Source organism: Nomascus leucogenys, chromosome 13 (assembly GCF_006542625.1).
Source record: "Nomascus leucogenys isolate Asia chromosome 13, Asia_NLE_v1, whole genome shotgun sequence".
Classification (NCBI taxonomy): Eukaryota; Metazoa; Chordata; class Mammalia; order Primates; family Hylobatidae; genus Nomascus; species Nomascus leucogenys.
In genome coordinates, this window is record NC_044393.1 from 832,019 (window position 1) to 859,616 (window position 27,598).

General features: G+C 64.0%; 1 protein-coding gene and 1 long non-coding RNA gene across 8 annotated transcripts; one reads left to right on the forward strand and one right to left on the reverse strand.

The window, feature by feature from the left end:
• The first annotated feature begins 826 nt into the window (after positions 1-826).
• KCNQ2 (potassium voltage-gated channel subfamily Q member 2) lies at positions 827-20,779 on the forward strand. Of its 7 annotated transcripts, none has more exons than XR_004032910.1 (9): positions 827-2,392; positions 5,393-5,446; positions 9,793-10,016; positions 10,723-10,825; positions 11,330-11,461; positions 13,039-13,146; positions 16,634-16,757; positions 17,668-20,539; positions 20,714-20,779. XR_004032910.1 is itself a non-coding variant. In XM_030825298.1 (8 exons), the coding sequence occupies exons 1-8, from the start codon at positions 2,142-2,144 to the stop codon at positions 18,397-18,399; spliced, it is 1,731 nt and encodes a 576-aa protein (XP_030681158.1). In that variant the 5' UTR covers positions 827-2,141; the 3' UTR covers positions 18,400-20,594. The 7 variants fall into 7 exon arrangements, 1 of the variants encoding a protein (XP_030681158.1); XR_004032909.1 differs by lacking the exon at positions 20,714-20,779 and adding an exon at positions 20,609-20,703 and having other exon boundaries at positions 10,720-10,825; XR_004032912.1 differs by lacking the exon at positions 13,039-13,146 and having other exon boundaries at positions 10,720-10,825; positions 11,330-11,503.
• Positions 20,705-21,036, reverse strand: LOC115837911. Its single transcript, XR_004032915.1, has 2 exons — positions 20,998-21,036; positions 20,705-20,963 (listed from the first exon to the last, which is right to left on the reverse strand). It is a non-coding gene; the product is annotated as an uncharacterized LOC115837911 (long non-coding RNA).
• Between the last annotated feature and the right edge of the window lie 6,562 nt (positions 21,037-27,598).

Below are 27,598 nucleotides of genomic sequence, written 5' to 3' on the forward strand. Positions count from 1 at the left end.
CCCTCCCCGAGAGCGTGGACCATGTTCCACGGCAACACGGTCCCTGTCACATGAAGTATTTGGAAGTGCACCAAAGAGCCTGCTTATAACATGGCGTACCAGCCGGGGCACCAGCCCAGGTGTTCGAATGAGATCGCTGGGGCCTCCCCATGGATGAGCCAAATCACGATCCACCGATCTCTCACTTAATCCATAATGCCTTTACCCACAGAAAGAGCCCCAAATGAGACGCCGGAAGGCCCAGACAGCTTGCCCGCAGGAAGAGGCCGGGACCGTTGGTCAGTGGCGCAAACCCTGGGCTCACTGATTGTGGCGCAATGGAGCCACCCCTGGAAAGTCACGCGGAAGAGAATCATTCCATTAGGATGAGCATGGAAAAAGAGTCGGAGCAGCTCAGTCTGTCTCGAAAATTGATTGAAATTAAACTCCCTTCCGGAGCTTTCTTCAGCAAACACGTCCTTTTTGGAACTTTATTAATATTGCTGTGGTTCGGGTTAAAATGAGTGTCCGTAAATGTGGAGGGGTAGGGACCCCCAGGTCGGAAGAGCAGAGGCCCCCCGTGGAGTCCCTCTTCCCTCTTGGAGCTGCCTCCGTGGGCCCTGGGATGCCCGTTCCCGGGCCCGTGGGCCCTCTGGGGTGGGTGGGCCAGCTCCACCCCTGCCCAGCCTTTTCTGAGATCCCCCTCCCCTGCAGTCCCTGGCCCATGGGACTGTGGGGGGCTGGACTGGTTGGGGGACCCTCATGGGTGCTGAGCGGGCAGCCACTAACTCTCTGTTGCTTCTGTTTGAAGGAAGGAACCCCCGCCGGAGCCGTCTCCAAGGTCAGTGCCCCCCGTTGCTGCCTGGTGTCTGCCGTGTGCATGGCCGTCTGGTCTCTCTCCCACACGTGTGCACAACCTGTCAACCTGTCATGGAGATGTGAGGGCCTTGTGTGTGCTTCCGAGTGTGACTGTGTGATTGTGTGACTGCGTATCCAGACCCCCGCCTGGCGGTGATGTGGGCCCTTAAATCACTCTTCCTGCTCACCCCCTCCCCAGTGATTCGGTTTTACTTTGCAGCACTGTGGATCCGGGCAGCTGGGCGGCTTCTCAGGGCGGGGGGATCCCCTACCCTGCCCACAAGTCTGGCCCCAGGGGTCTCGGAGGCAGGGGGTTTCTGTTAGCGCATTCCCTCCAGCTGCAGGCACATAGCCCGAGCTCACAGCTGGCCTGAGTCGAGGCCGGCTGGGGTGGAAGCTCCGAGTGGGCCTCTGGCCTTCCGGCTGCTCTGGGTTCAGAGTGTCTGGAGCACGTGGCACAGACCAGGGCCCCTCGTCCTCCAGGCAGGGTGGGACATCCTCTCTGCCTCACGCCCCTGGCTGGAGATTCTGGCTGGCCTCCTCTCCCCGTTTGCCAAGGTCAAGGTGGGCCAAGGGTGCAGGTGCTTAGCCTGGTTCCCTCTCCCAGGCCCCGAGGTTCTGTGGGTCAGGCAGATTGGAGACAGGACTCATGTAAGGGTTCTGCTGGGGTGAAGGATGGGGACAGAGAAAATCAAGATCATTTCACAAGTTAATTCTATGTCTGCTGAGCCCCAGCCCCCCACGCATCACCCTGAGGAGGTGCCAGGCTTCTCTGGGCCCCCTGTGCCCCATCCACATGTTGCAGAGTAAATCTGGCCCTTTGGACGTGGGGTCTGAGATGGATGCCTGGCTGCCCCTCCTGGACTGTGGGGTGACAGCTGGCGAGACACTGGGGGGCTTGGGTGTGGGGAGACAGAGTAGGGCTGAGCCGCGTTTTTCCAGCCACCCCACATCCCACAGAAGGGGAGTCACGGTCAGTGCCTTGAGCTGGAAAGACGGGCAATGCTTCTGGCCCAAACCAACCAAGAGAACCACCAGGGGCTCATTCATCCTCTCAAAGAGGCTAAGAAAACGGACGAGGGCCCAGAAAGAGTTGGGTCGGCAGCATGGCCTCTGCTGGTGCCAGCCCCCAGCGCTGCCACTGCCTCCCCCGCCCCTGCTGCTGGCCCTGAGGCTGGGAGTGGCTGTGGGGATGAGCATTGTGCCCCCCACAATGGGCACCCTTGGCTGTGATTTGGGCGGAACCTCGGTGCTGTCCCAGGTGGACTCGAGGCTTCCTGACGGCTTCCGCGTGGCGGGGCCCCATGCCCTTGCTGGGAGCGACGTCGGAGCCCGCCCCGTGCCTCACGGCCCCTCGTGCTCGCTGCCCCAGCCCGGCCCACTCCACGTTCTCGTCTCAGCCTCTCTCTTTCTCTCTCTCCCTCCCGCCCTCCACCCCACCCATCTGGACACCCGCTGCCCCCAAGTGCTTTAATCCCTGTTACTGCCCTTCTCGGGCCCCTCTCTCGTCTGCCCTCTTTGGGGATGAGGTGCTGGCCCTGAAGGCGAACTCCAGGTGAGGACACGCGGGAGCCTCCGGGCTCTCCGGTAAGCTCTGTGGCTCCCCACCCCTCCCCCGTCTCTTCCCCATGTGTCCGGGGGGTCCTTGCCTGTGCCTCCCACGCCCTCCCCCACGGGCGAGCGCCCACCCGCCCCGGCCCTCCTCCTGGGATGCCTGTGATGAGGGATGTGGGGCTGCTGGGTCTGGGGCTTCCGGAAGGTGCCTGGGGTGCGGTGGGAGTGAGGAGCAGTCTCTGCCCTTGAAGACCCTCCCCCCCATCCTGGGGTGCTCCCCTGGCAGGTAATGGGGTGGCCTCTCTGTTCCCTGGCCTGGGGCAGCCGCAGCCTGTCCAGTGCAGGCTCGCGCTTAGGAAGTTGTTCCGCAATCGTTACCTGCCATGTCCCTGGGCTGCTGGGTGAGGGGCCTGCTCCGCGAAGCCTGATGGGGAGCTTGGCTCCTGGCGCCCCTCCGCTGCCTGTCCTGGGCTCTGTGAGTCCGGTGGGACACGTGTCTCTGCCTGCCCTTTGGAGGTGGAGCCCGCACCCCGCGTGGCAGGACCCCGCTGGTGTCAGCTGGTCTTGGCAGGTGGCTGGTGTGGACACAGGGACCCTCACTCACTGCGGAGCCCCCCACCCCCATCCTGGTTCAGTACACAGGCATGTGGTGGCAAGCGACCCGGCTGGCGGGGACTCGGTTCCCGTAGGGACCACGGGGGCTGTGCTGGAGTCGGAGGAAGCGTCTGCGCTGGGGTCGGGTGGGGAGCCAGGCAGGCTGCGGGGCTCGGGCTGTGCTGCCCCAGGGGGGTCCCGGGGGGTCTCTGTGGCCACGGCGGCTCCGACTTGTGCTGTCTTGTCCCACCCCGCATCTCACTGCCTCCTGCCCCCATGCCTGGAAGAGCCCCCAACACCGGCTGCCCCCTCATGCCTGTGTGGGCTCCCCCGTGCCTGTGCAGGCTCCTCCTCCTCAAGCACACGTGTCCACATGTTTTTGGTGCTTGTCTGTCCTGTTGGGTCTTGGTCAGTGTCCGCTGTGGGCCTGCCTGCCTGTCCGGCCTCAGGTCACGGGGCCTTCTCACGCAGCGTGGAGCTCCCTGTGGCTGATGGGGCAGGAAGGAAGCCCAGTGCCGGCCGCGGACCCCAGGGGGAGGTGCAGCTGCACGGGCCCCCCACAAAGCTTTGGGGGTCTTGGGGGGCTGTGGCTGCAGCGCCTCCCTGCCAGCTCTCCCCAGACCACGTTGCCCCGTATAGGAGCTGCCAGCCACGTGTGGCTGTTAAAATAACATGCATTAAAATGGGCACGATTAGAGATTCACTCTTGACTCTCAGGTGCCTGGTGGCGACAGCCAGAGCTTCAGTGTGGCTACAGGACGATCCCATTGCAGAATCGGGCGGGAGGGCCAGCCCGGGAGGGGCCTCTTGGTCAAGGCGATCATGCTGGGGTCAAAACAGGAGACCTTGGGAAGTTTGGGGAAGCGGGACTCTGCCTCCTTCCTGCTCCTTCCCTGGGGTGGGGAAGCGGGACTCTGCCTCCTTCCTGCTCCTTCCCTGGGGTGGGGAAGCGGGACTCTGCCTCCTTCATGCTACTTCCCTGGGGTGGGAAGGTCTCCTGGGGCCCTCCAGGCAGGGGCTCTGTGCTTGGGCCTGGGCACCCTGGTGGTGCTGGTGGGAGTCTGAGGTCTTGGCCTGCCGGGAAGCCTTGGGTGTCATCGTTGCTGGGGTGGTCACAGAGGGAGGGACTCTGTGAGCAGCCAGAACCTCAGGCCAGGCACAGGGAGCTGGCTCCCTCCTGCCCCGTCCTGCCGTTGCGATCGTGGTTAACTAGCAAACAGAGTCCAGCCTTTGCGCTACATCCCTTAGTGCCTGGGGACCTCAAAGTCGCTTGTGTACTAAAAAGCGGGACCGGCACGGGGGCTGGGGTGGAAGCCGGCCACCTGCCCTTGGGGTCTTGCAGGCCAGTGGGGCTTGGGGAAGGGTCCAGAGCCCTCAGCCTACCCGGGCGGCTGATTGCTGCCGTGACTGGAGCTAGCCGTGTCTGTGACGCCTCGCGGAGAGCTGCCTGCGGGTGCGTGCAGGGACGTCGGTGTCTAAACACGTGTGTGCAGGACGACGGGAGGCTGGGTGCTTTCTTCCTAGAGCCTGTGTGTTCTGAGTGGATGCCGTCGCCATGCTGGGGTTCCTGGGGCGCTGAGTTGGAGAAGCGCTGTCTCAGGAAGCAGCGGCAAAGCGGGTGGGGGTGGCTGGGGTGGGGAAAAGGTTCTTGAGTTCTTGGCGACTGGTTTCATTTTTTGCTTATCATTTGCACATTGTGATGCAGAGATACATCGCCAGGGTTTTTGGGGAGATTCTTGGGAAAATGTTCCGCGTTTTCTGAGCCTTTTCTAACACCCCGGCGGGGAGCTGCGCTCCGTGAAGGGCTTCACAATGAGGGGATCCACTGAGCCCCGATGTGACTGTCCTCAGGGGAGCCCTTGAACCCCCAGACAGCCACGCCTGCAGTGGCAGCCACGCCTCCTGGGTAAACCGAGACCTACCTCCAACTGGGGGACTGGCTGGCGTGGCCAAATATCGCCGATTAGTTTGCAAAGCGGGACAGCTGCACGTTTTCCTCCCTAAAATGTGCGTGCTTCATACCCACGCCCTTTCCCGGGGTCACGTCCTTCCCAAGCAGGGCTTCTGCGGCGTCTGAGGCCACATGTATTATTGTTTTGTTGGCATGAATACTGCAAAAAATAATACATCTTTTAAGACATGAACCCAAACTATGGCTTTGGAAGGAAAAGCAATTTTTGGAGGAAAAAAAAAACAGGGATTTTTTTCCTTCAGAAATAGGGAAGTGTTTTCTTCTCCGGATGGTGGAGACGATGGTGCACCTTCCTTGCTGGCCTTGCTTGGGCACAAGCTGTGCCGCTGGGGACTGCATACAACACCCTGGGTGGTTGCAGTGCCTCAGTTTCCCTGCTCCCGGCCGTGTGCTGTTGCCGGCGCCCAGGACTAACTGTGCTCTCCTCATTTCCAGTAAAGGCAGCCCGTGCAGAGGGCCCCTGTGTGGATGCTGCCCCGGACGCTCTAGGTACCGCGGAACGCGCCGCACGGACTGACCGCTGCTGCACGGCTCCTCTGCCCCTCCCTGCTTACTAGAGGTTCTGGAGGAGCCAGGGGGAGGCTGGCGCCCCAACCCCAATTCTGACCCACCGCCCTCGTGGTGTGGGCTCAGCTCCCTCTATTCCAGCCGACAGCTGCGTGCAGGGTGGAGCTGGGCGAAGGTGGTTCTTCTTGCTCCCCACGCCAGGCAATGTCCTGCACGCAGCTGGAGGGGCCAGCCAGGGGCTCTGAACCCAGCAAGGCGTCCGCACCTCCTGGGGTCCCCGACTGCTCTTCAGGGAGCGTTTCCCCTGGGGCTGTCACTCTAGCACCCCTGCTGTGCACCTGAGGATGACTGAGCCTTCCTGGCTGCCTCGCCCGCGGGAGGCAACTCCATCTGTGTGTGCCGGGCTCCTCAGGGTCCTGATGCATCAGAAGCCCCAGAAAGCCAGAGGCCCGCGGCTCCCTCTCCCAACAACAGGCCTGGTTTAGGGCAGGTGGAAACAGGACGGGGGAGGAGCCGCCCCCTTTGCACCGTGGGCTCCTGGCCTGCACCGTGACCCGCACCTCCCCTGTCCCTGTGTCCACTGTCTGCTGTCGGGTGTGCAGGCCTGCGCTGGGGGCCCCTCCTTCCTGGCCAGCACAGCCCAGCAAGGTGGAGGCGGCTGTGTCGTGCTCTTGTGGGGCTCTCCTTGGCGCGTGCATGCCGCTGGCGGTGCTGGCCTTGGAGGGCCGGTGGGGCTGCATGCTGCCTATCTGCATCCGTGCATGCTTCGGACCCTGCTCCATGGGGGATCCGCGACTCCATGCCACCCTCTCCCTGTGACTTTGCTGCTTGTGTGCTTCTGGGGGGGTCGGTGCTTGCGGGGAGACTGTTGGAAGCTCCAGAGAGGGAGACGGGCGTGTGGGCTGCCCAGGGCACGGCCTGCTGGGGCGCTGGCAGGCTGTCCTGCGTGTCCAGAGCATCTGTTCAGGGTGCTTCTGGCCGCAGGCTGGTCCCTCAGGGCAGAGGCTGAGGTCAGGCTGCTTGGGGACCAGAAGGGTTTGAAAGTGGGGGTGGGAGCCCAGGCCAGAGAACAACCCATGGCAGGCCCTGTCCTGCTGCGAGCAGCCCCCACGGGAGGCCTCTTCATCCTCACGCTTCCTGGGCGTCGTTGGTCCGGACACCAGCTGGGCGGGGCTCTGGATGCTCCTCAGCCTCCTGTTTCCTGCAGGCACCGCACATCTGAATTTCACCATTGGGAGGGAGGGTGGCAGGCAGGGTGGGGGTGGCGCGCTCTCAGGTGCTTCTTGAGCCTGTCCCCGCCCCGTAAGCGCCAAGCGTAGGTGCCACGGACGCCCCTCACACACAGAGGGCAGCTCTGGCCGAGGGCTCCTCCCAGGCGCGTGGCGGCAGCTTTTCGCGTGTGCTTGTTCTTGGCTTGTGGCCGAGGGAGGGCCTGTGAGACCACGCGTGCTCCTGGCCGCTGAGGCAGGCTGGCGGGGTCGGGTGTCTGCAGCATGGAGCCTCACCAGCTGTGCTTGGAGGGTGCAGAGTTTGGGTCATGGTGGAGGTCCAGGGGAGGGAAGGACATGTCCAGGCCCCACCACCCTCCTCTCCCTGGCAGAGCCTCCCTCGCAGATCTGAGGTGGGAGCAGAGCCCGAGACCCGGGACAGCAGGGCGCACCAAGGCCAGGGCAGGCTCCTTCCCGCCGGCTCCGTCTGGGGCAGTGCACGTGGGCTGCGTCCCGGCGGCCCCTGGGGCTGTGCTGGGCATCGGGTCCAGCAGGGCATGCCCGCCGCTTGGCAGGGGGCTATGGCTCCTTGTCGTGGCTGGCGGGGGGGATGTCCCCCTGAAAAACGGGAAGCAGATGTCGGGGCTGGGTCTTCTCTCCTGGGGCCTGTGGAATCCACGCCACTCCCTTCCTGAAACTCCCTGCGGACTGTGGGGCCTGACCCTTCCTGGCCGGCACGTCTGTGTGGCCGCCTGGGTGTTTGACCCATTCACCTCCGGGGCCGCAGGTGGGAATGCCCATTCCTCAAGCTGTGCCTTTCCCACTGCAAGCCCTCAGCACTGGGCTGTGCCCGGAGACCAGCCAAGGGCAGCCCCGAAGCTGCAGTTGGGCCAACCGGCTCTGTCCTCCACCCGGTGCTTTGCCAGCTGCCATGAGAAAGGAGGTGGCTGCTTCTCTCTCTCTTTGGTGACTGGACCTGCCTGGGGTGGAAACGCGGAGAGAGGAATTGAGTCTTCCAGTGACTCCCAGTTGCCCTGAGGCCTGCCTGAGCGGGGCCAGGAGGGGCCTGTTCTTGCCTCTGAAATGGCTCGTGCAGTGGAGAAAGAACGTTCCAGAAGCCAGAGTCCCGCTGAGCCTGGGCCCATGTGCTCCCCTGGCCCCCGTCTGGTTCTCCCCGACCACCTGTGCTTTTGTTGTTGGGACGGGGACCAGAGGCCGTTGGGACAGAGGCCCCCACTGTACCAGGACTCTGAGCACCCCTGGCCCCCATGGGCACAGTGTGTTGGCCTCAGGCAGTGCGGGGCTGTGGATTCGGGGCTGGGGTCCTGAACGAGCCTGTACCATCGGCTCCTGATGCCCCCAAGCACGCGACGCCTCGGGACTCGGGGGATCTCGGCCGCTCCGTCTCTGCTTCCCTGAGCGGGCACCACACCCAGGGGCTTCTTTCTTTCTCTCAGAGATGCCTGAGTGGGCGCAGATGGTCTGGGCGGTCACCTGCTGCCCGGGGGATGGGGTGGGGAAGGGCAGCCAAGCCATCCGCGTGTCCAGGCCAGGCAGATGGGCGCAGTGGGCTCTCATGTCTGTGGCTGGTTATCTCTGTGCCGTCTGGTGGGCGTGTCTCTCTGGCTGTGGGTCCAGAGTGGGGGCTGATGGTGGCCGCTGACCGGGGTCTCCATCCCTCGCTGTTGGCTGGGGAGCCGCCGTGGGGTCGGTGAGCCCCTGAGGCACTGGGCTGCCTCTCTGAAGTGCGTCAGGGATCTGCAGGGCCTCCCCACCCGAAGGCTTGTCTCAGGCCCCAGGAACGGTACTCTGGGCCCTGCCCAGAACCGCCCTGAGAAGTTCCGTGGCTGCTAAGCATGGCTGGGCATGAGCGGGTCCCCAGTTCACGACAGCCCCACTGTCCCCAAGGGAGCCGGGGGTTCTGATGCTTTCCAGACCCCAGGAGGCTGGCCACATCTGCCCGGCGCATCCCAACCACCAACCACAGTGAACCCTCCCCTCCCCTCACTGTCGCCCGGCAGACGCTGGAGTTGAAGAACTCGGGTGCAAACCCATCTCCACGGTCACCAAAAAACTTGGGCAAGGCAGGCCCAAGGACCCCCCGAGAATATGGAGCTGGAGACCCAGCCAGACACAGCTACAAATCCTGCTTCACGCCTCGCAGGCCGAGGGGCCGGGCCACAGCGCTGTGGCTTCGGAGGCTGCCTCCCCCTGCCCTGGGGCAGGACTTGGATAGTGGGGCTTGTTGCTTGAGGCCTGGCTGGCGGAGGAGCCCCGTTATCCATTCCTTCCTTCCGGAAGCCGGAAGGAGCAGTTCTCTGACACGCACCTGGTGGGAGGGGAGCCCGACAGGGGAGGCCTGAGCCCTCCTGAAGCCCATCCCACCAGGCAGCCCCCCAGGGTGGGTGGAAAGGCTGGAGTGTGGCTGAAAAGGGTCCACCCCAGACTCGGCCCCCAATGTCCTTGTCCCCCGGCCCCTCGACTCTGGGGCAGAAGGAGAGGGACAGGTGGCGGGAGGGGAGGAGGGAGGCTGCTTCCTGGGAGCAGTTACAGGTGTGCAAAGGCCACAGGGGAAACCACGGGCGGGGCCGGAGCAGACAGAGGTGCCCGAGGAAGAGCCACAGCCCCGGTGTTTGGGATGCCCGTTGCCCTGAGTGTCACTGGGTGAGGGGCTGGCAGGACAGTGTGAGGAAGGCTCCGGCACCTCGTGGTGGTAGCGGAAAGTGATTTAAGAGTCCACAGACATCAACTCCTCTGACATGGCCGAGCTCTGGCCACGCCTGAGCCAGCCGGGGGAGCTTGCCGCCCACCCGGCCTCCCCTCCCTCCCTCCCTCCTGCTGGGTGCTCGGTCCCCGTGGCCTCCCCTCCCTCCCTCCCTCCCTCCCGCCGGGTGCGCGGCCCCCGTGGCCTCCCCTCCCTCCCTCCCTCCCTCCCGCTGGGTGCTCGGTCCCCGTGGCACCTGCTCTGAGCCACCTGTGTGGCTGGCTGTTCTTCAGACCTGTCTCTCCCTCCGGCGCGTGGGTGGCGTCGGCCATGAGCAGACACGGCCTGTGTTCTTTGCAGAGTGACTTCTCTCGCTGTTTTTCTGTCTGTCTGTCTGTCGGTTCCCGTGGGAGCAGCCAGAAGGTCAGTTTGAAAGATCGTGTCTTCTCCAGCCCCCGAGGCGTGGCTGCCAAGGGGAAGGGGTCCCCGCAGGCCCAGACTGTGCGGCGGTCACCCAGCGCCGACCAGAGCCTCGAGGACAGCCCCAGCAAGGTGCCCAAGAGCTGGAGCTTTGGGGACCGCAGCCGGGCACGCCAGGCTTTCCGCATCAAGGGCGCCGCGTCACGGCAGAACTCAGAAGGTGGGTCTGGCCACAGCGCCGCCCTCTCTGGGGATGGACGTGGTGCCCGAGCCACTGGGGCCACCCTGTGGCATCGAAGCCGCTTTTGCTTGCTCTTGGAGTGGGAACCCCCTATCCTTTCTAAAATTGAGGTGAGACTCTTGCAACCTAAAATTAACTATTTAAAAGTGTAGGAATTCAGTGGCATTTAGCGCACTCACGGTGGAGTTGTCGCCGCCACCACCTCAGCCTAGTTCCAGAACATTCTCATCACCACAGGAGGAAACTGTGACCTCATCAGTAGTCACCCCATTCCCTGCCTCAGCCCCAGCACCCACTGCTCTCGGGCCGTGCGTGTCCGCGGCTCCCACGTGGGGCCGTTGGGTCTGGCTTCCTTCACTGAGCCTCAGGTGTCAGGCCTGCACCTTCCACTGTTAACATCTGCGTGTGGATGCGCCACGTTCTGTTCACCCATTGGCCAGGATGTCCTTTGACACCCCACATCGGCCACTCCCTGTGGCCACAGCCTGCTGGGGAAGGTCCTGACTCGAGAGCAGCTGGATGCAGATGGGTGGGTTTCCAGAAAAGCAGGTGCACCCGTGGGGCACCCCAGGGAGCCTCGAGGGGCTCCCTGGCGCTCTGTTTAGGCGGTGTGCCCTGCAGGACCCCGGGAATAGGTCTCCCGGACCCCTCGACCCCTCACGGCCTGTCTCCTTCCCCCCAGAAGCAAGCCTCCCTGGAGAGGACATTGTGGATGACAAGAGTTGCCCCTGCGAGTTTGTGACCGAGGACCTGACCCCGGGCCTCAAAGTCAGCATCAGAGCCGTGTGGTGAGGCCCCTGCCCAGCTGGGAGCCTGGGGGAGTGAGGAGGGGCCTCCCGCTCGGTGGTCCTGCTGCTGCGGGTGCTCATGGTGCTGGACAGAGCCGCCCAGAGACAGAGTCTACCGGGAAAAGAAAGCGCTAAGACACGGGTGGACCTGGCTGAATGTCCTGGAGTTCACTCCTCTGGGACTCGGGCGGGTTTCGGGTGGGACGCTGGTTCAGCAAGAGGCCCGAGGCCTGGCTCCACCTGGCTTAGGAAGGAACTCAGCCACCCTGTGCCTGCTGTGGCACGGAGTCCAAGGGGGCACGGCCAGGCCTGCAAGCCCCACCTGTCCTGGGCATAGCAGGGCCACGTACAGGCCCTTCTGTGTGTGGAGCTGGTGGGCGGCAGACAAGAGGGGCAAGTCCAGCCACCTCCAGGCGCTGTGGTCTCAGAGGTGCTGGGAAGGTCCCGGTGCATGTGGCTGGGGGTCTCTGGCCCAGGACTCACAGCCCCACCTACCCCCCGCAGTGTCATGCGGTTCCTGGTGTCCAAGCGGAAGTTCAAGGAGAGCCTGCGGCCCTACGACGTGATGGACGTCATCGAGCAGTACTCAGCCGGCCACCTGGACATGCTGTCCCGAATTAAGAGCCTGCAGTCCAGGCAAGAGCCCCGCCTGCCTGTCCAGCAGGGGACGACAACGGGGTGGGCTTCCGGGACAAAGCCCGCTGTGGCCCACGGTGGGAGTGCAGGGGGTGTGCGGGCGGGGCCTCCTCCCCACCCACGTCGGCCTCTGTCAGCTTCTGTTGTGTCTTCACAAAGTCTGTTTTAATATTTCTGCTGTCTCTCCCATCTCTCCCCCATCCACAGTGCGGTGGGCAAGTGCGTGCACCTGTGTGTGTGGGTCCCTGAAAACGTGCGTGTGCATGTGTGTGTGTATAAGTCACGCATGCACACGTGTGCTTCTGCACAGGTGTATGTGTGGTTGTATGCACGTGTGGCTCTGCTCTGCCATGTATGCACGTGTGTGTGGGGTGCATACATGTGTGTACACATGTGCGCATGTGTGTGCATGTGTGTTGGGGATGGAGTAATTCTGTTGAGACGTGAAGCTGCAGGGTTCCCGTGGGCCCCACCAGGCATCAGTTATGCTACTTGGCACCTTTTCTTCTTCTATCCGCCCTCCTTGGCATAGGTGTCTCCTAAGTCCACACACGTGCTCACACATGTGCAGCCTCAGGCACATACAAACAAGGATATACACGAGTGGGTGTTTATGTTGCCTGTGATGGGGACACACGGCTGTTGGGAGTCTCTCCTGCAGTAGGGGACATGCTCCTGCCTATCAGGGTCCCCTCCCTCTCCCAGGCCCCCCAACCAAGGCTGTACCAGTTTCCCAGCCCTGGAAGCGAGGCTGGGCCCCCGTTACAGGGAGAAGGCTGGGACGGTCAGGGACAGCCCGGGGGTCACAGCCCAACTCCGGGCCCTCCAGCGGGAGTGAAGCTCTCATCTGCTTGGAAGTCGAGAGCCCCACCCTGGGGCTCCTGCCCAGTCCTGCTTCACAGGGCCAGGGAAGGGACGCCTCCAGGCCAAGGCCCACTCCTGCTGTGCAGGGGCCGCTGAGCCATCCCCTTCACCCCGCTGGGCTCCAGCTGTGAGGCCTTTCCCAGCGTCCTCCTTGGAGCAGCGGCCAGCCCTGGCTGTGTGTGCGTGTGTGTGTGCGTGCGGAACGCCCTCCTGTCTTGACTTCTGTGCTTTGTCTCCACATCTCTCTCACTTCAGCTGTTTTTGTTCACCAGGATCTCTTGTCCTAAATTTTCCCTGTTCCTTCCCTTTCTCTCTGGAAAAACAAACAAAACAAACCAAACAACCCAAGGACCCCAGGAGTCCTCGGCCAGCTCCTGACAATGCGTTTCCCGTTGCCCCGCAGCGGCCTCTCTGGTACCGGCTCCCGCTGCGGGCACCTCCCCTGCACTCCACGCTCTGGGACGCGGCACCCGGGTCTCCGCAGTGGGGCCGCCCGCCACCCGCTCCCGAGTCAAAAGCTTTGCTTGAAACACGGGAAGGACTTGGCAAACCCAAGGTGCAGCGAGGCGGCGTTCGCACCCTCTGTGGGACAGCACCTGTTTCGACGGAGCCTCACTGTTGCTTCCGTTCCCGCCAGTTCCTGGCCAGCTCCTCCTTTCCTGTGGCTTTACGATGCATTTTGCTGGTGTCTCTTTTCTTGTTTACTCTGCCAGGATAGATATGATTGTGGGTCCCCCACCCCCTTCAACTCCCCGGCACAAGAAGTACCCCACCAAAGGACCCACGGCCCCTCCGAGAGAGTCACCCCAGTACTCACCTAGGTTAGGATGCCAGCGCCTCTCCGACGTGTCTGTGGAATGGCCGGCCCCTTCGCTCCAGGCCACATGACGGCAGCACCTTGTACCACCCTTTTCCCGGCACAGAGGGGACACTCGGGTTTTCTCTGTTCCTGAAAAAGCTACAAGAGGGAGAAGGCCCTTCCTCCGCCAGGGCCCCAGGCAGGCTGTGCCCGTATCAGGACTGCCAGGGGCCCCACTGCTCCTCTCGACAAGTGCCCTGGGGAAGCCAGGGGCTCTGTGGACGCCCTGTGACACTTCCCTCTGGGGTTGGGAGGCCCCTGGGCAGCACCTCCAGGATCAGATGCCATCAGACCTGCACGGACGTCCCTCTGGCCCTGCCCCTGCCCCCTGGACAGGCCCCTCCTGGCCCAGGGCTCTCCAGCCTCCCCGGGCACTGGCCTGCCCCTCAGCACCTGCTCACTGCGGGGGTGCCTGGCCATGTGCACGGCCCAGACCTGGGCCCTGGGTGGCTCCGAGCAGGTGGAGCCACATCTCTGTGGCTCTTCCCTCTCGTGAAAGATACAGACGGTCACAGAATCTACCCCTTAAGCCACCGGGAAGAAACGTGAGAAAAGGCCTGCCAGGTGCCCGGCACAGGCGTGTGCTCCAGCAGCTCCGGTGCTGACTTTCAAGCTGCCAGTGTCCTAATTAGTGTTTTTGATAAGGGAGCTGGTGAGAGCCCCGGCTGATGGGCAGAACAGAGGTGCGGCCCAGCTCCACGTGAGCTGGCGGAAGCCAATTCTTTAGTGATTAATTCAGACTTTCCAAGGCCTTCCTGCCTCCCAGGGACTATTCAGATGACGGTGGTTCCCTGTCTTCTGGCAAGTCTGATTGGCTGAGGGAGGGTAGAGCCCCTGGGGCAGAGGCCTGGAGGCTGAGCATAGACCCCCTGGCCTTCCCTGACAGCTCAGGGTAGAGAGTTTCTGGGCACAGCCGATGCCAGTGTCTGGGCAAATGAAGCCCAGGCCTGAGCTGGTGGGGACAGCATCTGGGGTGAGTCTGACCCCTCCTCCCTCTGTGGTGGGGTTTCTGCCTGTGAGGGCCGCGGGTCTGTGCACTGGACATGTCAGCCCTGTGCTCCTCCCGTGAGAACGGAGTTTCTGGGAGCAGGCAGGGCCGTGTCTGTTACTGCCCAACCCAGGGTAGCCCCGGACAGAGTTTGCCGGGTTCCCTGCTCTGCGGTGCCCCCCAGGCCCAAGGGTGCTGTGCCCTGGGGCTGGTCCTCCGTCCTCCTGTGCCTTGCCGCAGGGGACAGCAGCTGGGCATCCATAGCTGTGAGCTCAGAAGGTCTTGTGGCTAGGAGACGTGCAGGTTCACACAGGGGGCCAGGGGGACAGTTGGAGGGCCTGCCCCACCTCACGGGGCACTGAGCACTCAGGGATCAAGTCTCCCCCAGCCAGAGGCCCAGGGCAGGAGGGGCACAGGGTCCTCGGAGCAGCCCCCAGGAGCAGCTCCAGGCTGAGCCCGTGGCCAGGGCTCCTATTGGGACTGAGCAGGCGGGCGGCCCGTCATGTGGCAGGGGCGAAGGTGCTGAGCATCTGCCTGGACTGTGTGGATGCCCCGAACACCAGGGACTCCCATCTCCTCCATCGCCACTGGCGTCTGCTTGGAGCCAGAGGGTCCCCTCCTGCCGTCCCCTCCCGCCCTCCTGGCCCTATTGCATGAGTCCAGCATGAAGCCCCGCGGAGCATGAGGAGCTGCACTGTGGCCGACGCGAGCCTGAAACCCCCTCTGTTTCTCGCAACAGAAATAAGAAAACACCCCTGGCCCGCTCTCCCCCCTCCCATCAGAGGCAGGTAGGGCAGCCCAGTGGCAGGAAGTCCCTCCCCCCCATCAGAGGCAGGTAGGGCCGCCCAGTGGCAGGAAGTCCCTCCCCCACCATCAGAGGCAGGTAGGGCAGCCCAGTGGCAGGAAGTCCCTCCCCCCCATCAGAGGCAGGTAGGGCAGCCCAGTGGCAGGAAGTCCCTCCCCCCCATCAGAGGCAGGTAGGGCCGCCCAGTGGCAGGAAGTCCCTCCCCCACCATCAGAGGCAGGTAGGGCAGCCCAGTGGCAGGAAGTCCCTCCCCCCCATCAGAGGCAGGTAGGGCAGCCCAGTGGCAGGAAGTCCCTACCCCGCATCAGAGGCAGGTAGGGCAGCCCAGTGGCAGGAAGTCCCTCCCCCCCCATCAGAGGCAGGTAGGGCAGCCCAGTGGCAGGAAGTCCCTCCCCCCCACCATCAGAGGCAGGTAGGGCAGCCCAGTGGCAGGAAGTCCCTCCCCCCCCAATCACAGGCAGGTAGGGCAGCCCAGTGGCAGGAAGTGAGGACTTGGCCTGGTCGGCTGGTGTGGGGCGCTCTTCATGTACCAGGCCCCAGTCCAGGGGAGACTCGGGAGTTTGTGGCCTCTCCTCGGTGGGTCCTGCTCAGCCACACCCCATCTCGAGCTGCCCTTGTCCGGCTGGGCTTTTGTAGACTTACTGCAGGGTCTTTGTTTCCAAGTGAGTTCCCACGTAGCTGCAAGCCTCAGCACACACCCACTGTGGTGGCCCCTGCCAGCCCAGCAGCGGCCGTGACTCTGTGGATACCAGACTGGTCAGAAGCCCCTGTCCCTGAGGGCAAAGGAGCCTCCCTCCCTTCTTATTGTCATGAGTGACCTATGGCCTCATTGGAGATCAGCTCAGCTGAATTCTGCATCCTACACACACACATGCACACACACAAACGTGCACACTGTTGCACACATGAACACATGCACACGTGTGCACACAAACTTGTGCAATGCACATGAGGGCACACACATGCCCATCTGAGTGCACACACACGTGCACACACAGACCCTCGCAGCTTTGTCTCCCCTCCTCTGGTTTGTGCGTTGGTTCCTGTGCTGCTCTGTGCCCTCCCTCCTTGTCCTGGTGCATGGAGCCGCAGCTCTCACGCCTTTTCTGCTTCTGTTGTCCCCGCCACAGACATTTAATTCTGTCCCCATCAGACCCGGTGGGGCTGGCGGCTTCAGTGGCACATTGCGTAGGAGTAAAGCTCCGGGGTGGGCATGGGTAGGGGGAGGGGCATCCTCTGGAGTGGGCTCCAGGCCCTGCAGTGGGAGACCCTCCGCGGGCTGTGGGGCCAATAGGCCTTGGGCAGGGAAGAGGGTGAGCAGGTGGGGCTGGCTGGAGGGGGCGGTGTGGAGCCGGGAGCCCACGGAGAGGAGCTGGGCGACTCTGCCCTGGTGGGAGCTTTCTTACTTTACTCCTCGCTAATGTGCCAGGCCCCTCGGGGACAGAGCGGGCAGGAGCAGAACCTCGCGGTGCCAGAAGACGGGCTGAGAACGGGGCGCACCCCGTCCATCTGTCCTGGCACCCGCTGCCCCCTGGTCGGCTCTGGGCTGGGCCTGCAGCCTAGACCCAGGGGCACTGTGGCCTGGCCCAGGAGGAGAGGGCAGGGACCCTGCTGCACCCACCCGAACTCACGCTTTGGGGTCTCTGTTCCCGGTAGAGTGGACCAGATCGTGGGGCGGGGCCCAGCGATCACGGACAAGGACCGCACCAAGGGCCCGGCCGAGGCGGAGCTGCCCGAGGACCCCAGCATGATGGGACGGCTCGGGAAGGTGGAGAAGCAGGTGCGAGAGGCTGGGCGGGAGGGTGCGGGGCTGGAGGGCTGTGGTGCCTGCTGTCCCGGGGCCCCTGCTGTCAGCCTGTGGCAGTGTGGGCTTCAGGGGCTGGGTGCCACTGAGGGCTCCTCAAGTCTAGGGGGTACATGGCCCCGTCACCACTGAGAGCTGCTCTGTGCAGACGCCTCACACCTCACCGTGAGCCCCCCACCCCCGGCCTGGGGTGCTTTCCCTCCTGACAGTACCCAAGGGCCAAAGTCCCCAGAAGTCCTGGGTGGGGGCTGCTGAGAGGCAGGTCTCTCAGGGGTTCCCTGTGGAACGTGCCAGAAGTTGTACCTGCCTGGCCTTCCTCCTCTCTGTCCTCCTTGCCCGACACCCCAGCGGCTCTCTTCTGGGGGTGCATTCTCAGAAACCACCACAGAGGACCCTTGTTTTGGGGTCTGCTTCTGAGAGCCGGGCCTGAGCAGTGAGTGAGGAACCGCCAGGTCCTGCCCTGTGGGGCTTTCCCTGAAGGGGGTTCCACGGTGGGCAGCAGGAGGGCCTGGCTCTGAACACACGCCCCAACTGTGGAGGCTGAGCCCCCAGGGGTCTGGGAAGGAGGAAGAGCTGCTCCTGGGCCTCCTCTTCCCGCTCCTCCAGCTTCCAGGGAGCAGGGGTCCCCCCTCCCTGCACCTCTCCAGGGAGCAACCCAGATCCCCCCACCTCCTGGGACCAGCCCAAGTCGACTGACTTCCTGGGAGTGGTCCAGGTCCCCCCATCTCCTAGGTCCAGCCTGGGTCCCCCCCATTTCCTGGGACTAGCCTGGGTCCCTCCTGTTTCCTGGAACCTGCCTGGGTCCCCCCATTTCCTGGGAGCGGCCCGGGTCCCCCCATCTCCTGGGACGGGCCCTCGCAGCCCAACCCAACAGCCCCTTTTGCAGGTCTTGTCCATGGAGAAGAAGCTGGACTTCCTGGTGAATATCTACATGCAGCGGATGGGCATCCCCCCGACAGAGACGGAGGCCTACTTTGGGGCTAAAGAGCCGGAGCCGGCGCCACCGTACCACAGCCCAGAAGACAGCCGGGAGCATGTCGACAGGCACGGCTGCATTGTCAAGATCGTGCGCTCCAGCAGCTCCACGGGCCAGAAGAACTTCTCGGCGCCCCCGGCTGCGCCCCCTGTCCAGTGTCCGCCCTCCACCTCCTGGCAGCCACAGAGCCACCCACGCCAGGGCCACGGCACCTCCCCCGTGGGGGACCACGGCTCCCTGGTGCGCATCCCGCCGCCGCCTGCCCACGAGCGGTCACTGTCAGCCTACGGCGGGGGCAACCGCGCCAGCATGGAGTTCCTGCGGCAGGAGGACGCCCCGGGCTGCAGGCCCCCCGAGGGGACCCTGCGGGACAGCGACACGTCCATCTCCATCCCGTCCGTGGACCATGAGGAGCTGGAGCGTTCCTTCAGCGGCTTCAGCATCTCCCAGTCCAAGGAGAACCTGGATGCTCTCAACAGCTGCTACGCGGCCGTGGCGCCTTGTGCCAAAGTCAGGCCCTACATCGCGGAGGGAGAGTCAGACACGGACTCCGACCTCTGTACCCCGTGTGGGCCCCCGCCACGCTCGGCCACCGGCGAGGGTCCCTTTGGTGACGTGGGCTGGGCCGGGCCCAGGAAGTGAGGCAGCGCTGGGCCAGTGGACCCGCCCACAGCCCTCCTCCGCACGGTGCCTCTGAGGTTTTGAGGCGGGAACCCTCTGGGGCCTTTTTCTTAACAGTAACTGAGTGTGGCGGGAAGGGTGGGCCCTGGAGGGGCCCATGTGGGCTGAAGGATGGGGGCTCCTGGCAGTGACCTTTTACAAAAGTTATTTTCCAACAGGGGCTGGAGGGCCGGGCAGGGCCCTGTGGCTCCGGGAGCAGCACGCGGGAGCAAGGCCGCCCTGTCTACTCTGCTCGGGGCCCCGGCAGACATCAGCCGGGTGTGAGGAGGGGCGGGAGTGATGACGGGGTGTTGCCAGGATGGTGACGGGTGGGGGGTGGTCTCAGCCGAGCCCAGGGGAGGCACAAAGGGCAGGCCTGTTCCGTGAGGACCTGCGGCCTTGGGGCCTGGTGGGGTTTCCGGGCAGCTACAGGCGGGTGTGGCCAGCCGCTGCGCGTGGCCTCTGCCCTCACACCTGACCTGCCCGGCGGACTTTCCCGTCCCCCACCTCGGGCGCCCAAATACAGAGCTGTTGGTCGGCGTCTTCTCCCTGTACCTTCTGGGATCTGAGGGCTCTTTCCACGGGAGCCAGCCCCGAGGTGGAGACCTTCGCCTGCAGCCAAGGAGCGGGTGGGGCCTGGGAACCAAACTGGAGCCCAGAGTGGACGTCCAGCCCTCTGGTCTTGGCCTCTAGGGGGAGGGCCTGGCTCACGGTGGGGCCAGGGAGCCAGCTCCGAAGGGTCTTCAAAAAGGGGGTCCTTGGGGGCTCCAGCTGCCTCGCCCTGGCCTTTCCGTGGGTGCGTGAGAGCCAGCAGCACCCCAGCCTCGGAGACCGAGGGGGCAGGACCCTAAGTCCTCCCCTCTCTCCTGACTGCCCTGGCCGTGTGCCGGCACTGCGAGACCCGCCCGGTGAGCAGGCCTCACAGTTCTTAGCCAGGGCCCCACCTCGCCTGTGTCCCACCAGTGCCCCAACAGACCCGGGGCAGGGCTAGGCCATGATGCAGCGGGTCAGGATAGCATCCACCGTCCGCACAGGGATGCCCTCCCCGCCTTTCTGGAGGAACCACTCCCACCTCAGCCCAGCTGAGCGCCCTCCCTGGCTCTTCTGCCCCCCGACGGCCCCTTCTCCGCTGACCGACTCCTTAGCTGGGCCTCTTGGGGGTGCACCGTCCTACGCCCGTCCTGTTGGGGGCACCGTGGCCATTGGGGCAGGCGGCTCTGATGGAGGAGCGAGTCCCTAGCTCCAGACTTAAGCACCAGAGCCCGGGAGCATCTGGCATTTGGCGTGACGGCGTCGCAGGCGGGCCTGGGCTCCTGGAGAGTGGCCTCCCTGGGAGTGAGCAGGGCTGGGGTCGTGGGCGCAAATACTCCTGAAGAGCAAGTGCAGGGGAGTCCTGGGCCCGTTTCTCCTCCACCTGCGTTTTCAGTGCACTTGGTTTGGCCGGGAGGTCCTGAGGCCCTGAGGCCAGCAGGGGAACCCGTCCTCAGGGAGAGGACTTTGAAAGCAGCATTTGAGGGTCGTACGCCCCTGGCTGGTGGGGTCCTGGCGCCAGGGTGTTTGGGGAGCCATGTCTGGCGTCCGTTGTGGGGAGCTGCCTCCCTGGCCTCTCTGCCTACCCCCAGCCCGGCCAGGGCACTCCCAGGCCCCGTTGCCATTGAGGTGCCTCCGCTGGGCTGTGTCCTCACCCCTCCCTGTGCCAGAGCCTGTCCCAAAAAGGTGCCAACTGGGAGGCCTCAGAAGCCACTGTCCAGGTTCCCACTGCCTGTCTGCTCTGTTCCCAAAGGCAGCGTGTGTGGCCTCGGGCCCTGCGGTGGCGTGAAGCATCCCTTCTGGTGTGGGCGCTGCTGTGTGTTTCGGGGACAGCGTTTCATGGCTGTGCCCTTGCTGTCTCCCTTGGGCTGGCTCGAGCCCGGGGTCCACGTCCCTTCGCCTTCCCATCATGGGACAGGGAATCCCCAGCGGGGCCTACAGGCAGGGGTATGAGTGCGTCCCACCCAACGTAGCACCAGCCCCGGCCACCGCTCCCCGCATCCCCAGTTCCATCTCAGCCACCCGGACTCCAGGACCCTGGAGAAGGGAGACCTGGCAGTGGAGGGAGGCTGTTCTGTGTGTCCCCCACCAGGTTCGGCCCCGCCTGCTCTTTCCTCCCCTGATGTGTGGCCCCGCCAGCTCTTTCCTCCCCCTCCCGCAGGTGTGGCCCCGCCTGCTCTTTCCTCCCCTGATGTGTGGCCCCGCCAGCTCTTTCCTCCCACCATGTGTGGCCCCGCCAGCTCTTTCCTCCCCCCCGCCCCCGCAGGTGTGGCCCCGCCTGCTCTTTCCTCCCCGCCCAGGTGTGGCCCCGCCTGCTCTTTCCTTCTCCCCCAGGTGTGACCCTGCCTGCTCTTTCCTCCCCGCCCAGGTGTGGCCCCGCCTGCTCTTTCCTCCTCCCCCAGGTGTGGCCCCGCCTGCTCTTTCCTCCCCGCCCAGGTGTGGCCCCGCCTGCTCTTTCCTCCTCCCCCAGGTGTGGCCCCGCCTGCTTTTTCCTCCCCTCTGAGGTGTGGCCCCACCTGCTCTTCCCTTCCGCCGGAGGTATAGCCCCACCTACTCTTTCCTCCCCTGCCCATGTGGGCCCCACCTACTCTTTCCTCCCCCACCACGTGTGGCCCCGCCTGCTCCTCCCTCCCCTGCCAGGTGTGGCCCCGCCCGCTCTTTCCTCCCCCGAGGTGAGGTCCCCCCTGCTCTTTCCTCCCTCGGAGCCTGTGAGGCATGAGCACCTGGGCACAGGTTGGGGCTCTGCAGGATGAGGAAGACAGGCCAATCCCTTCCCCCCAAGGAAGCTGGCCGCCCAGCAGGAGGGACTGAGGCCAGACTCCTGTCCAGCAAGGAGCGCGTGGTGTGTCCCTTGGGAAGTCTCTGGCCCTGGGAAGAGGGAAGGTGCATGTCCTGGGATGGTTGGGGGGCCCTGTTTTGGGAGACAAAGGGGTAGAGGGTCTGTCTTGGGGCCCCCCAGACTCCAGCCTGAGCAGTGCAGCCACCTACTGCCCCGGGGCCTCACCTTAGAGAAGTGCAGCGGGAAGGAGGCTGGAGGTGGTGCGGCGCTGCCTCGGGTGTCTGTGTGAATGAGCGCGGCCAAGGACCAGTGCCGCCTCATGGCAAAGAGCTCCCACAATGTTCGTTAGAGTGCACATCCCTACATGCCCACTGGCACACACACGTGCTCACATACATGCCCACATACAGGCATACATATGCACGCTTGCACACATGCACACATGTGCACAGACCACACGTGTAGAGACCCTGCACAGTATACGTACGTGCATACACATGCCTGCATACAGGTATGCACATGCACACTTACATGCATACGTTCACAGATCACACATGTGCACACATGTATAGCTCACACACAGTATACACATACACAAGTGCACAGACCACACAGCACTAACACATGCACACACAAAGTGCATAGGCCACACACAGCACATGCACACGGGTGCACAGACCACACGGCACACGCAAGTGCACAGACCACGCACAGTCCACGTGCACACACAAGTGCACAGACCACACTGCACACATGCACACACACACGTGTGCGTGCACACTCCTCACACTTCCAGCCTTGGAGCCCTTCTGTCTCTGGTCTTTCTCTTTGATCCTGCTGGGTTTAAGCTGCCTGGGGAGGGGCTACAAGGAGTAATTGTGGCTTTAGGGGTCGTGATGATGCTGGAATGTCAAGCCCCGTGGTGGGGTATCCGACTGTCCGGGCTCCTGGTCCGCAGTGGCAGAGCGCCAGGCAGAACCAGGGTCTCGTGCTGCCCTTCCCCCCCATAATCAGGGTCTCGTGCTGCCCTTCCCCCCCACAGCCTGGCAGCCATCCAGAGGAGGGGCTCTGCCAGATGCCAAGGTGCCCTGGCGTCCGTATGGGTGTCTGGATGGGTCCTGTGTTTGGTCTGCCCTGGAGGTGCTGGGCCCTCCTGGGATGGGTGGCTCAGCCTCGAATCCCAGGCGCCAGCCCAGGCAGGTGCTGCTGCCTGTTGTGGTTTCCTGGCCCAGCTTCTCCTTCTCCCTCTGCGTAAAATCGCAGTCCATGAGTCTTCCAGCCGCCACCACGGCTGGGACACGCTGTACACAGCCGTCTGAGCAGGGCAGATGCCCGACATTCCCCACTGGAGGACACGCTGCCCCTCAGCGATGCCTCGTCTCAAGCCCCCACTTGGAGGCTGAAATCACCCCAGGCACTGTGAGGGCTTCTCCATGGGGCCCCCTTTGTGCTGTGGGTCTGATCACCCCAAGTCCTGCCCAGAGGAGAGGTACAGCCAGGGCATGTGGTTTAATGTTTGCCCCCTTCGGGGCTGAAGGTCTCAGTGTTTCCAGATTCCAGACCCTGCTGCCGGAGAGACCTGCGGCCGGAGAGAAGGGGAGGAGGACTCCAGCTGGGCTCGGTCCCCCACAGTCAGGGACCCCCATAAAGGACACCCCCTTCTCTCTAGAAAGAGCTGGGCTCTGAGCTATTTCTAGTCGCTTCCCAGAAGCCGAGGAGCCGAAGGAGCTGTGAGAGCTTTGCAGAAGCGCCCTTGTCTCTGCCAACCTGAGCTATGAATGCCGTACAGAGCAGAGGCCGGGGCGTTGGCAAGATCACAGGTCGACACTGCACAGCCCCATTGACACAAACCCTCAAAGCAGATGTGAGAGGGACGGTTCACAGGGCTTGGACCTGCCATGGAGGGTGCCCGGCAGACGTGGTGTGAGAGGGACGGCTCAGGAGGCTTGGACCTGCCGTGGAGGGTGCCCAGCAGGGAGCTGAGCTCTGAGGGGTGGGCGCTCAGTGCACGGGTGCCCCCAGTGTCCTCTGACCCTGTCCAGTGCCTCCCCAAACCCATGCAAAACTCCCAGGCCACATGTATGTATGTCCAGGGCATGAGGGTGGGGTGAAGAGGCCTGGTTAGGGCCTTTAGGGGTTGCAGGACGGAATGGCCACCTGGGGAGCCTGTGTGGCTGTGTCGGGCGAGCCGTCCTGTGTTCCCACCCAGTGGGCAGGCTCCACCTTGGCCCCAGCAGAGCGCTAAGGAGCCAGAGAGACAGCCAGGGCGGCTTCCTGAAGGATGTGGGATGGTGGACTCCTAGGTCGAGGGAATACCGAGGTTCCCGTCCCTCCGGGAGACCTAGAGAAGCTGCACACCCAGGAGCTTTCCATGACCCCGGGAGCATGAGTGAATGGGGGTTCCAGTTTGCTGAACTTTGCTGTCTTGTAAGGGTGGGGGCTGACGGCTGACCCTGGGAGAAGGTGACATCGCAGGGGGAGGTTGTGGGAAACGGTGGAGGAGGAGAGACGGGAGGGCACCATTTGGGTTGGCGGGGCCTCTTCAAAGTTTTAAAAGGCATTTGTGGGGTGGGGTTGAGTGTGCTCTGGGCTTGGACACTTGCCGTGGTGCCCCTGGCTGGCCGAGGAGACTGGCTCTGGCCAGTGGCCCCGTCCTGAGAGGTCCTCAGCGTCTGACTGTTGGCCAGGTGCCAGCAAGGAGGGGCCGGTCCCCAGGGCTGCCAGGCAGGCACGTGCACATCGCCACACGCCAACTTCGCCTGGGTTTCACAAAGTCATTGCCTTAATGCATGTGGACAGGAACTCCCTGAGGTCACCCCATGTCCCCTGGCTCTGCCAGGTATGGACGCCCTGGACCCTGCCTCCAGGTGGGGCGGGTGAGGGGCCCAAGGGACGGGCTCCAGAGACACGCACAGGGCAGGAGGGGTCTCACCGAGGGGTCTCTCACTGAGGCGCCCAGAGCTGGCGGTCCCGCTGGATGCCATCCCTCTGCCTGGGATCCACACGGCCCAGGCGCGCCCACCATGCCTGCGCCCCACACCATTGCAGTCTGCCATCCTCTGGCCGTGACGGTGGCCCACGCGCGCCCGTCATGTCCGCACCCCACACCATTGCAGTCTGCCATCCTCTGGCCGTGACGGTGGCTGCAGCTTCCCCATTTGCGCCGTTGCCTCTGGCTGTCTGCACTTTTGTTCATGCTCCAAAGAATATTTCATAATGCCTTCAGTACCGACGTACACTTCTGACCATTTTGTATGTGTCCTTGTGCCGTAGTGACCAGGCCTTTTTTTTTGGTGGATGTGTTACCCCGCACACTTCAATCTCAACTTTGTGCACCGTCCGTTTTCTAGGGATAGACGCCCAGGGAATGAACTCTAGTTTTCTAACAGATTAGCCGAGATATTAACTTACTCACACGGACAGGTTGATGCCAGAGCCACAAGATGTGCTAGTGCGGGTTTGCGGGGGACTTCAGGTGTGGGGTCCTGTGGCCGGGATGGCCGTGGAAGGTTCTGGGGATCCCTGCTGCACGGGGACGAGTTCGGACGCCAGGTGGACCTGTGCACTCAGTAAAACGCAGTGATTCAACCTGGACGCTGTGTGGCCTCCTCACTCCCACTGTCTCTGGGCGGCCAGTCTGAGGGCCGGGGAGGGGACTTCTGGCCGATGCTGGGGCTGAGTCGGGTGCAGTGCTTTGGACCAGGTGTGGGGACGGATGGTCCCTCTCCTCAGGGCACGAATGAGCTGGGGTGTTGTGGAACAGTGGGGCTGGGGGACACAGTGTGTGAGGAGCAGGGGCAGCTGGGCTCTGGGGCTCTGGCCAGAGGAGGGGCCGCTGTGGTCCCTGGGCTCTCTCTGGGGGCGCCGAGCTCCCCCTCCCCTCTGAGGCCTGCAGCCACCTAGAAAGATGCTGGGGCCTGGGCCTGCCCCTGGGGCACCTGTGGTCCATCAGCTCGCCCTGGCAGGGTCGCCGGTCACCACGTGTCCATTTGGGTGCCTCCTGTTGTTGGCCTGGCCCCCTGTCTGCTTGTCTGTCTCCCTGCCCCCACTCCCTGCCCAAATCTTCCTCTGCCCATCTCTGGCCTCTGGACAAGCCCTCCTGCCCCCCGCGCCCACTGAGGCCCTCAGCTGGGGAGCTCTGTGGCGATGTCGACATCCCACCTGGCTGGCCAGGTGACGAGCGCCCTGTAAGGTGATTAATGCCCCCACACAGGGCACAGGTGTCCACCCACGTTACCCCCTTCCTGCCGTGATCCCGAGTTCCATGGGGGCTGCTGGGTGCTTCCCCACACCTGCGGGTTCTCTCACAAAGGGGGCACATTTGCAGGAGCCCCCGAGTGCTCCAGTCTGAAGGGGACACGGGGACAGGGGCACGTGTGAGGGTCTGGGAGGGGCTAGAGGGAGCCATGGTCAACGTGGTGATGGGAAGCAGGGTGGGGGGACCACCTGCCCAAAGGGTCTCCAGTGGAGCTCAGGACTTCCCCATCCAGGGCCAGCCAGAGAGTGAGTGCGGAGCCCCACCATGAGCTGGACCTGCAGGGGTCTCCCTGGGGATGGACCCCACGCTCCCCTCCCAGGATGGACCCCACGGCCCCTCCAGGGACGGACCCCACGGCCCCCTCCAAAGATGGACCCCATGGCCCCCTCCAAAGATGGACCCCACAGCCCCCTCCAGGGATGGACCCCACGGCCCCTCCAGGGACGGACCCCACACCCCTCCAGGGACGGACCCCACGGCCCCCTCCAGGGACGGACCCCACGGCCCCTGCAGGGACGGACCCCACGGCCCCTCCAGCTGGTGGCCAAGCCTAGGAAGCCTGCCCAGTTGCAGGGCTCACCCAGAGGAGGACCCCATGGGCACCCGCTCCTCCCTGTGGGCACCCGCTCCTCCCCGTGGGCACCCACTCCACCTGGCAGCGGAGGCCCTGAAAGGCCCACCCGACCTGCACCCTGGGCGGAAACTGCTCGGCTAAACCCACAGCTGAGTTGAGATGACCTGGCTCTGCCCCACAGGGAGGCCACAGCCACAGCTCTGGGCGCACCTCGGAGGCACATGCGTTAGTCTCCGTGCCTCTGTGTGTGCTCTTCCGTCGGCAAGGTGGGTGAAGCTGGACAGGCACACAGATCCCAGGCTCCCCAGGCCTGGCTCCTGGCTCCTGGGTGGGGGCTCCTGTGGGGCCAAAGTGGGAGGGGCCGTTCCATGGCTTCAGTCGGCTGTAGCCTGGACTCCACCCTGGCCCGGCGGCCGTAGGCTGTCCAGTCCCCCTGGCCCGCTCCTCGCCTGCCTTCTGCTGAGGTCACAGCAGCCACCTGGATGCCAGCGCCCCTGGTATGCAGGGGTCGGCCAGCACCTGGAGGCCCAAGGACACGCGAGATTAGAATTGTGACCTAAATTCTCAGAATTGGCTCTGCCCCCGATTATGACAGGCCTGAAAACAGGCCCAGAGGAATTGCAGCAAGTGGCTGCACAAATTCACTCATTCACTCATTCACTCACTCATCATTCACCAAACAGGCACGCGCCCCAAGACCTCCCACAGACTGAGTCCAACAGGAGCCTGGGCTCATGGAGCCTGAAGCCCAGACCCGGCGCAGAAATTACAGAATTCAACAGGTCACCGCCGGCTGCTCCGGAGAGGGACAGGGGAACAGAAATGCCTGCCCAAGACTCAGGGGTGCTTGTGCTGGGAGGAGGGTGCTAGGGATGTGCAGGGCTCCCCAGGACAGCCTCCCTGGGCCATAGCTGGGCTGTGCACGGACAGTGACTGGGGGAGGGCACAGTGGGTCAGAGCTTCACGCCGCTGTCCCCAGGGGCATCCATCTCCAACAAGGACAGGGCCAGGGCGGGTCATCTCTCCATCAGCCCGAGGTGGCAGGCGGGTGCCCAGCTGGCTCCCTCCAGCCAGCGTCCCTCCAGCCTGGCACTGCTCAGCAGGGCGCTCTGGAAGACCTCTCCTGACCATCCTGGCTAGCTTCGGGCCCACTCCTGACGGAGGAGCAGAGGGCAGCTGGTGTGGGCCCCTTGGAACTGGAGCTGTGGGAGGACCTGGAGCTCGCCATGCACACCCAGCATCCCATGGTGACCCAGTTTTGGCTCTGGGTCTGAGTGGGCTTCCCAGGGCATGTTAACTTGGACTGGGAGGGCAAACTGGCTTCCGGGAGGTTCCGACGCCTGGGAGGAGACCGTGGCTGGAGCTGGGGGCCTGCCGCTGGACGGGGTGGGGGTCCGGATGAGCGCTTGAGGGAGAGTGCTCTGGGTGCAGGGCTGAGTCCTACTTAACAAACACACCTGGCCACGGGACAGCTATGGAAAGAAAGGCAGGAACAAGCGTGGTGGGTGCGTGCAGACGCGAGAGCCCAGCGCTGCTGACG

Excerpts from the sequence above, each read along its gene's own strand:
- KCNQ2 (XM_030825298.1), top strand. The coding sequence starts at position 2,142 with ATGCCCTTGCTGGGAGCGACGTCGGAGCCCGCCCCGTGCCTCACGGCC. Across the intron at positions 2,393-5,392 it reads GCCCTGAAGGCGAACTCCAG|TAAAGGCAGCCCGTGCAGAG; the intron begins GTGAGGACACGC and ends CCTCATTTCCAG. Across the intron at positions 10,826-11,329 it reads GTCAGCATCAGAGCCGTGTG|TGTCATGCGGTTCCTGGTGT; the intron begins GTGAGGCCCCTG and ends TACCCCCCGCAG.